This window comes from Bactrocera tryoni, chromosome 1, assembly GCF_016617805.1.
Source record: "Bactrocera tryoni isolate S06 chromosome 1, CSIRO_BtryS06_freeze2, whole genome shotgun sequence".
Classification (NCBI taxonomy): domain Eukaryota; kingdom Metazoa; phylum Arthropoda; class Insecta; order Diptera; family Tephritidae; genus Bactrocera; species Bactrocera tryoni.
In genome coordinates, this window is record NC_052499.1 from 9,136,374 (window position 1) to 9,148,877 (window position 12,504).

A 12,504-nucleotide genomic window follows, 5' to 3' on the forward strand; every position below is an offset into this window, starting at 1 on the left:
AAATTTTAGTTTTTTTGTAAAAATGTCTGTCAAAAATCAAATTTTAAGTTTCTGTTTTCTCTCGTTCAAGTCCTAAGTTGAGGTTTTAACTAAAACACGTAATTTTTTATATTGGATGTACCTGTAAGGAGTTATCCTGCCAACACTGGCGCATTTTTTTCCCGAGGAACCACCGGAAATGCCATCGCAATGGCCAAGTTTAAAATATTTTTTTCCAAAAATTTCCGAATATCTTTGCTAATATTGTATGTTTGTAACAAACAAAATTCCAAGAAAATATATCGTTTTTTTATGAGAAAAATTGTTGAAAAAAGGTTGTTTTTGGCCCTAGGAAACCACTTTATCAAACTTTTTACTGCATATTCATTTATATCCGGCAATTAAATATTAGTATGAGCAATAACGCTTAATACCTTGCCTGCGGGTATACAAATTTGTAAGGGTCATTCAATCTAAAGTTTACCTCAAAATTTTTTTTGGAGCGAAATATTTTTTTGTGTGAAATTTTTGTTTGTGTTCCTTGAGTCAAAATATGGGACACGTATTTTTTTTACTTCGACTCAATATGAAAAGCTTAGTAATATAAATCTTCGAAATTTCAACTTATGAAGAAAGTTTAAACATTTGCTTGTACGAAGGTAATAATTTCATTATAAAAATAAGTAGCTGGCCTACTCTTTACAATTTTTTTTTTTGCTTTCCTTGCACTTTTGTATTTTTTTGTATACAAAAGATTTTTTTACAAAAAATAAATTTAATTTTTGAACTATTCTTACTTATTACAGTTGCTCAACAGGTTTCCTGTTATAAATTATATTACCGCTGATTGTTGTTTAATACGCGAAATGTATGTGTTAACATAAAAATTATATCTGAGATGCAATGCAGTAATTAAAAGTTAAATTTATAACTGCGCTTAAGATATCATCTGCATCTTAAGTGCATTTCTTCAATTTTTTTAAGAAATTTTTCAATTTCATATCAGAAATAATTTCAAATTTTTATAATCAACCTACGACAAAAGTTTTAATAATTATTTTACAGACCAACATTTAGCTGATAGATTGGTTCAGATTTGAGAAAGCAAAAAATTCTATATTTCAACGCTTGTGAAAGCTTAAATATTTGTGCACATGCTGCCAAGCTCGATCCCTTAATTGCTTGGCAGCTCACGTTCAAAATGTCATTATCTATTAATGCCTATAACGAACAATCTAGTGGCCTATGCCACGCAAGCCAGCCCTACACATGTATGTGCCTAATTTCGTACGAATCCCAGTAGTAAAGTGTACAGGAAAAAAATACGAATCTGACTAATTTGGAATTCGATACAAAAAGTAACTACCCGAAAGCTGCCGCGAGTGTGCCTACACTACACTTAATAACCCGTCGTAACCAGCATTACTGAATTTAAGTGGTATATATGTACTGCTGACTATCTGTTGGAAGCTTTCAGTGATTGATCACTCAATTCTATTCTCTACTGGGTGTAAGTTGTGGCTACACGGTGTACACTGAAGCGTGCGCTTTTGTGTGTACGCGTGTGTACGAGCGCTTGTTTAGTGGCTGACCCTTCACATGCCATGAATATTTTAAGCCTTCAATGCGCTTATGTAAATTTTATGGGCCGATAGTGTAACACTTCAATAACGCTATCGTTTTTTTTTAATTTTTTTTGCTTTTATATTTATTTTCACCTCGCTTCCTCTAGGATATTGCTGCATCAGCCTGATGCCTTGTTTGCTTTTTTCTTTATTCTCCAGCTGTCTCTATGGCTTTTAATGGCGAATTGGTTGTCATAAAATATTACCTAAAGGATAAAAGGTGCAACCTTTCCAGCAGCGCACAAGGCACTTACACAGGCACAAATCTTTTGTATGTAGACCATAACTGTTGGTTACTAAAAATTATGTGCAAGCTTCCATCTTTTTCGCTGCGAATCTGAGTTTAAAACTTATTACTTATTTTTTTAATGCGAACATTTTTTATGGCTTTGGCGCTCGGTAATAACTTAACCCCCATTCTGGCGTGGTAACCTCCATTGTTGCTGGGCATTGTGGCGGCGAAATTATGCGGCGCTGGCAGCAAATTGAGCATCTGAACACATGCGCATAAATCTAAACGATAATAGTTGCCTCAGCGCACGTGTGTGTGTCATAGCTCATGTTAGCTCATATACGTATTAACAACGGGGTAAGGCACCTCACCGTTAAGTGAGTTAAGTAAAGTTTCCTTTCAAAAGGTATTTCATACTCGAACTGTTTGGCAATAAGAAATTCAGCTTCCTTTGCATAAATTGATGCGCCATTAATAAGGCATTTTATGAGTTCGCAATTCAAAAGAGATAAAAATAAACTGCCAGCACTAAAGAAAGTTATTTTCACTTCTGTAGTATCGAAAGTGTTTCGATTATGACATGGACCTTTTCAGGAACTGCACACAATTGAATAGAATTTTTACCAGTTAAAGATATTATGAGAAGCTAATAAATTGGTGTCCTCTACTTGCACGTAGTGTAAAGTGTGATTTGCGATCCTCATGTCATCCTTTAGGATGCCTGCCTTTGACGCGAATTTTAACAGATCCTACGGCCTCCCTACCGATACCAGATGCTTGCAGCGTAGTCTTGCCGATGCGGGACAAATGGACAAGAAATGCTTCATTGTTTTCCTGTGAATTTACCGTTTTGCACATGACTTTTGCAGTCTTACACCCAGGCAGATCATTCCATCGTTTTGATTTTCTTTACCATGCTTTTGTCGTATACACAATGCATGGGTTTCCCAATGTTTATCACGTTATCGGATGTTAGCCGTACACCATTCTTGACAATTGCTTACTACTGGCAACACTTTCTACTGCTGCCCTGCTTCCCAATAGCAAAGACCTCAGCTTGAAATATACTGCAGTGGTCCGGCAACTTCAAAGGTTGCCTTATGCCTAACTTCGGCCAGTATATGTATTCCCGCACCAACTCCATTTTCGATTCATCCGTACTGATGCTTAGTCTTGCCAAAATATCTTTACGCCAGACATCCTTTTTTATGTTTACCTTAAAGCTTCTTTCTCAGTTGAAAAGCGGGGTCATATAGTCGGTAGGTGGCCATTGGGTTCCGGTAGGTGGATTTCCGTACGCCTGCCCAACATACTACTGCATCGCAAAGGAGAATTGGTATAACAATAGCTGGGTAGCACCAGTGAATGAAAGATTTTTGAAATTTGGCTCATCACCAGATATCTCTCTACGGAGGTTTGTTTTATTTACTAAAGAGCCGATTATTAAAGAACGTTCTTTCTTTATTCACAGTTTTACTAATTTACTAAATAATGGCCTTTTCAAAAAAAAAAGGTTCACAAAATTGTGCGCTCTTCTGACAAAGAAATTTATTTCAACCTTTAAGTGCCGAAATTTATGGGCATCACCGGTCTGTAAAAAGTTTAACATACTACCCATATACATACACATATTTTTAACCAACAGTCCAAGGTAAGCTTCAAAACCCATACAGTTTGAACAATACTATCAGCTCCAAGGACAACTAAACTTTACAAGCTTAGGTTATCGAAACAAAACTAAGCACCAATAGTGTCTTCCATGTTTGAAATTGGTATATATTATGAAAATAGTTGAAATGGGAAAATTTTATGAGAAACTTAGAAATAATTGAATGCTTATGGCAAAATCGATTAGATAGCAAAATATCTTGATAAATAGGCAACTTTTGTGATTAGGCGTTTAAAATGCATAAATTCGTTTGAGTAATTCCCGAGAACCCATAAGACAAACTCAACAATTTCGGAGGTTTTGGTTGATTTTTACATGGTAACCATATATCGGCAATAACTCCCAAAGACGTGTTTACCCGAAATATGTAAGTTGTGCTACAAGGATAAATGAATTAAGCTGTTGGAATTGGAAAATTATCGATATAAGGCCAACCTAAGCCTGCTAAACGTAAGCTAGTTAGTCTATAGAAGGTTAAATTTCAGTAGTATATTTCAGTTGAGGCAACCCTCTAGAAGTAAATGGATGATATTTTATAACCTCTTCCTATATCTAACCTATATTTCGAAGTCGCAATTGCAGAAAAGATTTATGCCCTCAATTAGGATTCTCTGTCTCAGTAACACTCTCGAAGAGGCTGACGAGTTGGCAAACCTAGCAGGCTCCTTAAGACCATACCCACTAGGAACGATCGAAAGTGTGCATTAATGATTATGAAAAAATGGCTTAGATGAGATGGAAATCAATAGCAAGCTGCAAGATGACGAAGCAGATATAGCGCAAGTATGGCAGGAATAGAACCAAGAACTTATTAAGTAGGGACAGAAATATTTTATACAGACTACCAGCCACTATAACGGGGCACTGGCCTTTTGTAGACCATGTGCCAAAAATGTGCCTGCCTTACACCAGAATATGCATCGCTACTTCAAAATAGAAGGGAATACGGAAACGATTTCCGATAATTTCTGTGAATGGCCAGCCCTATTACAAACCCGACACAAGAAACTTGGAACACTCCATACACCAAATAATAAGTGTCTACAAAAAGCATAATGAATCTTAGCAGTTGCATTAAGAGCACCAAATGACCTGAGCGCAACGACACAACATATCAGTTATATGGAGAATATTTTGTATATTTGTAAGTTATTTCAAGATATAACCAGGGTAGCGCTAACCACTATCTGATTAATGAGAATTGCAGTTGCGATACAAATGCTTTAATATTTAGTCATCTGCACCTACGCACCTACCACAGCTATGCAAATGGATGTGAATACGTATCGGTTTGACTATATAGCAGTGCGCCACATGTAAATGCAGATATGAGAACATAGAAGGAAGTGTAGACATGCTATAGAAATATCTTTGTCCGCACACAGCGAAATTACTTTATACTTGTATAGCACAATGCAGCAGTTGCGCTAAATTATTAGTTTATATTAAGATTTTTTCTTTCTATTATGTGCCAAGGTGAATGCAAATCCGCAGACAGATAAAAGTAATAAGTTTGTACACAAACACAAAGCCCACTTTATACACATATCTACATATCAACATATGTGTATGTGGTTGCAATTGCTGTCGGGCCGCAATTGTTTTGGGCACTTGTGCAAGCAGTAGCTGAGGCTTCATAAGCCTGCCACTGCGAGTGCTTTGGATAATGCTTGAGTGTAAATCGCACACACGCTCGCATTTAAACGAAAGCCTGAGGCAAATACCGCGGGGCATACTTTCGGTTTGTTCGCTTCTTTACAAGTATTTATTTGTGCTTCATTTTCACTGCAGCCTATTGTGTTGTGCCGACGAAATTTAAAGATAACAATAAAATGTGGTTATCCCCCTGTTGGTGGCGGTTTGTGCGTGCTAGGGCGGTTGTAGCGTTACCACAGTTTTCTGTCGGCGCGCAGTATAACTCGCTGCAATGCTGTTTTGCGCCTGCAGCTTGCATTTACAGATAGACAATTATGTTGGCGGCCACAATATATTTAATTACACATCTACGTGCATTTTCGTGCTGTTGCTTATTTCTTTTGTGTCTCTTTCTTTCCTGCTGGGCACTTCCGTTTTCATTGTTTGTAATGTGCTTTGTTCTCGCGCCTTTGCTTTCGCAGTTTAAATATTTCTTTCGCTTATCTACTTCGCAGTTGGTGTTTGGCGAATTACGTGCGAATAGTGCAATTACTACAAATTGTGGAGAGACTTTACCTTGAAATTAAAAACAGAGTTCCATTATGAAATTTTTCGTGAAATGTAATGAACGTAGACCGCATAAGTATGCGTGCATATGCATTTATATAGAGTATTGGATGCGATTTCAAGGGAAAGTGTCTTTTTTTGTGTTTCCTGGTAAACAATTTCCAGCTCTTTTGTAGGCGTAGAAATTAAATTTTTTTCCCTTAGTGTATTTTCTATGCGAAGAACTTGAAGGATTTTTATTTGTGTTGAGCCCCTAAAAGTAGGCAACTTACCGCTCTATCGCCTAAATTGCGCACGCGACAATGCAACAGCGCCGCCTGGCCCACTGTCGCTGTCACTTCACGTCTCGACGAGTTGTCAAAGTAGGGCTGAGAATAAGGTGTTTCCCAATAGTGAGGCGGCACATCTCCACATATTGTCTTGGTCTCTGTAAAAGAAGAAAATGCATTTTTTGTATTTGGTGCCAGCATAAATTGCAAATATTGCTGAATAAAGGAAAAAATGCAGTGTGAAATTGAAGAGTGTATACAGTTGCAGTTTATTTTTTGATACAAGCTAAGTAGAGTCAATACAAAACATAAATCCTGATTAAACTTTAAGGGCTATACCAGTGTAACACTTTAAAAAAAAAATTTTTTTTTGCTTTTTCGATAGCTATATTTTTATAAATATCCTGAAATCGGGAAGATCGTATTTTGAATAGTTTTTGGATGGCAGCGTGCTAAAGAATGGCCGCTCAGAGGTGCAAACACATATAAGTAAAAATTTAAAAGCGTTTTCCTCGAAACGACATTTTTCAAAATTTCTTTTTTGTTAAATAAATAAATAACTCAACGAGAATTTTTGAACACATTTACTATACAATGATCTACGATCTTTTTGATTGTCAGTTTGGTATTGAAAAAACGACAATTTTTTACCTCAAAAACGATTTTTTTTTATATTTCAAAGATCGTAGATTATTGTATAGGAAATATCTTTAAGTTTAATAAACTTTTCAAATTTTTTTGTTTCAGCTACTCATTCGGCCGAACCATGCCAGCAGTTGGGGCACTTTTTTTGTGGCACCTCCTAAGACAGCCTATAACTTCGTTATTTTTCAACATTTTTGTAAAAAAAATCTTAAACTATAGCTGAAAATATACCATATTACGTTCAGTGAAGTTCGAAATATTCACGCGCGTATTTTCTCTTAAAAAAAACTCACGAAAATCGCATAATTTCTCTTGCGTCACATTGGTATAGCCCCTTAAATTAAAATTAATGAATTTTTTTCAAATATATACAATATATAAAATATTAAAAAAAAGATCATCATAAATACACATAATTCGTGTGCAATATCCTATTTTATTAATAACAATCCGCATTGAAAGCATAAAGCCGATTGACTTCTTGATGGCTTTTCAAACCTGTCAATGACGACCGCAGCCATAATTTCAGCCGCGTGTACATAAGTAATCCGTGTGAAGTCCTTAATATAAATCATGATTTAACTTTTCAGCCTGATTGCCTTTATTAATGCTCTTTCTGCTATTTATATATGTGCCAAATGTTTGCCTTGCCAAATTCGAACAGCTGACCAGCCGAGAGTAATTTTCAGACACTCGACGTTCTTTTTCAGGTCAACCGCAAATGGCTTACAGAAAAACAAACAAATAATTCTGCGTACTACTGCATTAAGACCACAACCCTTGCGCTTTTATTATATTCACACCAACATCCGACAGCCGACCAAGGCTACGTTTAAAGGCGGCCTGCAGTATATGTGTCCTGACGCACAGCACGCAGCCACAAAGTAGTAAAGTTTCGGTTAAATGCGAAAAAGTAAAAATAAATTTGAAAGTAAAAACAGTAAAAAAAAACACAAAACAAAATTGAGCGTAAAAGCTTGTATTTCTTACGGAGAACTCATTGAAACGCCACACTGACAGCTTTTGGCCTAAGGGTTGATAGAATAGTCCTAGAGTGGTGGCTGAAAATAATATGAAGCAGGTGTTGTTTTTATTGTTGACTCATATTTATGATATGCATATACTTCGCGGAAAATTTACTCTTAACAAGAAACAAAAGCATGTTTTTGTGCCTTCACGGGCACTTCGCATTTATGCTTGGTATTCTGCGTAGGCTTGATTAAATGCTGAACATAAATATTTTATTTCGTTCACATTGATCATAATTGTTACCAACTAAATGAGAATAATTCAAACCTTCGCAGATAAAGGTAAGGAGATTCAAATAAGGAAGATCTAATTTGTACGAGTATGTATACATACAGGTACATAAGGCTTGTTAGTTAGAGTCTAGAGCGAGCTTTCACACGATGAACTGAAGTCTGAGTCAGACTTGAAAAAGCTTGGCAGGGGATCGTTTGAAATGCGAAACAAAGCTCCAATAAGTGGTACATGAAAAAATTTCAATGGAGCCTAGGCACAGTATTCCTTGCTCCTCTATCGGGGACATCTCAAAATCGTTAATTTAAACGCCAAGCATGTGTCACTTATAAAATTCCAGATGGATGTCGTAACTGAGCTCCTAAGCGCTACGCCTGTGTTTTCCTGTTCTACTCAAAAGAAGAGGGGACGCCCTTGTGCTACGCGAAATGTAAAAACCGACTCAACTATCGCTTCCCCTGCTTTCGCAGAGGCGTCTAGTCCGGAGCGCCGTCATATTGTTGAGGAACCCCCTAACTCAAAACGATAAGCAATTATTACTCGTATCTTGCATTTCGTACTCAATCCACTTACCAAGTTTTCTATGCACACCATCAAAATGTCGCACCTGGCGTGCCATTAAACTTTGCTATTAAAAAATAATTAATTTACAGTCCAGCAGTTCATTCGCCATGCCCTTCATTAACAGCGCATACCTATTGGCCAATGTAGACACATCTTCGGCACAGCACATAACGACGCACCTTTTCTTGTACTCAAATCTCATAATCGTCAACCAACTTTGCCAACTGTCCTAAAATTTACACACGAATATACATCTGCATGCTCATGCCAGTATTTCCATGTCAGCCATTTACCTGCTTGGAATAAGCGCACAGCATTCAAATGTTATCCACATCAAAATTCTTCTATGAAGCGGTGTTTGGGCATTAATTGAAAGTATTTTATGGGTTTTGTTGACGATTTGCATATCAGCATTTAAGTTGTGCTTGGCTTTATAGGCATTAAAGGTGCTGTTTGAACAGTTTGTTGTTGTGTACTTTGCAGATAAAGTGCTTAAAATCGTGTTGTAAGGATTATTTTATGGAGTGTAAATTGAATTTGTTCACCGCATGGGAGACTATTAGCAAACGCAAGTGTACGCCACCGATTTGATTGTTTCAGAAAGGTTACTTATACGCACGTGTGCTCCAAGGGCTATTCACAGGCAGTTGGCAAAGTATGGCAATTAATAGTGTGGGAAGGAGCTCATGTGTGATGACAACTAAAAATGCTACTAAATCATCTTTAGTTCTTTAGCTTTATAGCATGAGTGCGCGGCTAACGCTAATATTAGCATGTAGTGCTTTTGAAGCAAAACCGACTACTGCAAGGTCACTTGAGAAAAATTCAGATAGAATAAGCTGATGCCATTGTGAAGCTAGTAGATTATTGGGAACATTAGTTAACATAATTAAGAGCTATCTCAGCTATCTATTAAAAATTGTGTTCTTTGAAAAAAATATATATACACCATATATATGTATATATATATATATATATATATATATATTTGTATATCAAAAAAAAACTCCAATAATATACATATATTCATCAAGGAATAAAGTGTTTGTGAAGTCTACAGCTGCTGTTAATTGCCTTTTAACTGCTTTTCTAAGTTTATAAAGAGCCGTATTTACAATAATTTTTTCTGTACATTCACGTGAAAATGATTAGCCTCAGTTGACTTCTATTAATTTGTCCTGACTCTTTAATTGCGCTGCGTACCGCCTGCCATTTAAATATTTATTTTCTTTGCTGAGCAATTAAAAAGCGACTGCCTTCAACATTACTGCATTAAATATTAAAATGTTAGTAGCATGTCTCTGTAGAACAGCAATGTTAGACACAGACTGGAGTCCCCGGCTGCCAATTTAGTGTTTTTTTTTCGAAAAAATTCACCTACTTGACTTAACACTCTTGAATATTCATAAAAACGTCTCCATTTGCTTATTTTAATTTGCCAAAAGTGGACTCGAGCCAATACTTCACTTCACCATTTTGGTTGAAGTAAATATTTGTTCTTCCTTCTCCTAGCGCACTGTGTGCAAGGTCACGAAAAGCTAACGCATTTGCTTACTTTTCCATTTGTTACTATTCTTCTGTGCCATTTTTCAACAGTGTTTGTTTAAGTTCACCTCAATCCACCGAAATTCGGTTTTACATAAGCTTCCTCTCACATTTTCTGTTTACTTAGCTTCTTTGTGATTTTTTCTATGCTTCACTTTCTGCTGTGTTGTATGTGGGGCAGAAGCAATTGTGCTCAGCGTTCGGTTTCAGCAAGTAAATAAATGAAACGCTATGTACTTCGTATTCCAATCCTATTGTTTTTGAAATTGATTGTTCAAAGGGACTTTTTCCGCTAATTTTTTTATGTGATTCTGCTTATGAACTTACAAGGGTATATGGATATCAAAAAATCGATTTTTTTTTAGTACCTTATAAAATCTCACAACACCTCTAGAATATTGTCTAAATTTTCAAGTAGATTGGAGTAATAGTTTCGGAAATAAAGCCTTGAGAACTTGTGCGCTCGAAGCTAGCGCGACTCAGTGCGCCGTCTTTAAACGCGTTTCTCTCGAAACGGTGGTTTTGAAGTCGGTTGGCAAGACTTTTCGAGAACTACTAAACTGATCTTTATCAAATTGTACACACTTTGAGATACAATTCTTAAAAATTTGGACGAAGGGTTTTTTTTCGATTAGAAATATTTGAAAGAAATATATACGAAAAATACGATAAAAAAATCTAATGAAATATCGGTAGACGAAAAAGTTTTTTCGTATACCTAATCAAACTTCAACTTGCTTATTTTCTTTATATTTATAATGAAGTTTAATGAGCCAAATATGTTCCACTTTGGTCGAACACTTTTCGCCATTTTTCCGCTAGACACATTATTCCATCAGTGTAAAACATTTCTGGTTTCTCGGCGAAAAACTGCGACAAGTAATTTTCATAGGCTTCTCTTTAAGCCAACTTTATTACATTAACGGAGCTCAGCATTGACCGAAACAAATCGTACTCCGATGGTGCAAGGTCAGGGCTATATGGTGGATTCATCAAAATTTCTCAGCCAAGCTCTCCCAGTTTTTGCCGAGTCATCATAGATGAGTGTGGTCTAGCGTTGTCCTGATGGAAGACGAATCCCCTTCTGTTCATCAGTTCTGTCCGTTTTTTTTCGATTGCTTGCTTCAATCTCATCAGTTTTTGATAGTAAAATGTAGAGGCAACCGTTCGACCAGGCTGGAGTAGCTCATAGTGGATGATTCTTTTCAAATCCCGACAAAAACTCAGCATAACCTTTAGAGACGTCAATCCTGGTTTTGCGACCATTTGTTGAGCTTCATCACGCTTGCACCATTATATTTTTCACACGTTATTGTCATATTTGATCCACTTTTCGTCTCCTGTTACCATTCGCTTCAGAAACGGCTCGATTTCTTTTCTTTTCAGTAAAGAATCGCAGATGTTAGTACGGTCCCTTAAATTTTTCTCAGATATTTTATGTAGTACCCAAACATTGAGCTTCTTTTTGCAGCTAGCTTCTTTTAAATGATTCAAACCCATTTGGTGACGAATGCTAAGATCCTTGGCGATGTCAAAGCTGCTTATATGACAGTCCTTGTCAGTCTTTTCCATAATTTCATCGACTTTTTAACAATAGCTCTACCAGAGCGAAGTGCATCATTCACATCGAAATTTCCAGAACGGAAGCGAGCGAACCATTGTTGTGCTACACGATCTGATACGGCATCGCCCCTGCAGACTTCACAAATTTCATTGATAGCGTGCGTGGCATTCTTCCCTTTTTTATACAAAAATTTCAGAAGAGAGCGAATTTCTTCATTATTTTCACTCAGTTTTGAACGGCTGTAACTTTTTTCCAACTCTCCCGAATTAATTTTTTTTGCTTAAACGAAGCTCTCAAAATCTAACCTTTCCAACACTATATGGTATGACAAAATGTGATTGGTAGCATTGGAGATATACGGTTGTAACCACATCTATTGACAAAATACGAAAAGACTTTTTCGACTACCCAATATTTTTTGACAGTCATAACTTATATACGTATCAGACCCAAATGTAGTGAACTGACTCAATTTGTATTTCGAGAGCCTCTAGTATCTCTCTGAAGCCAAGTAAATATTTTGCGCATACAATTTTTTCACTTTGCTTCTCACTTCCAGTTTTGAAAAAACGATTCTGATTCTTCTAATATAAATCTGTAAACTGAAATGTACTGTTGTTTTAGACATGATTAAACAAAATCTGAGTGAATATATAAAAACAATATTAGCGCTTGTTGGATATTTATTTTCTTTTATGGTTTGTATTAGTTTTCTTTATTATAACCGTAGGTTGCCAAATGAATTAAATATCAGCTCTCATGAACATGAGTAAATATGCATGCTAATACAATTCGCTGTTACTTTTAGTTGTGAATCTCCGGAACTCTTGACCTATTCGGCGTGCCTTTCCACTTGTGCTTCTCATGTTTTCTTTAGCAATTTGCATTTCTAAAAACGCGCATATTGTGGGGCGCAAGGGCGCAACTACGAGGCTATGCCATAAAAGCAC

General features: G+C 36.4%; 1 protein-coding gene across 1 annotated transcript in view; it reads right to left on the reverse strand.

Annotated features, from left to right (window-relative positions):
- Positions 1-12,504, reverse strand: part of LOC120782431 — a 73,233-nt gene that overhangs the window by 17,835 nt on the left and 42,894 nt on the right. The window contains exon 3 of the mRNA XM_040114714.1: positions 5,980-6,134. Within this exon, the coding sequence (XP_039970648.1) occupies positions 5,980-6,134 (155 nt within the window). The remainder of the gene's footprint in view (positions 1-5,979; positions 6,135-12,504) is intronic.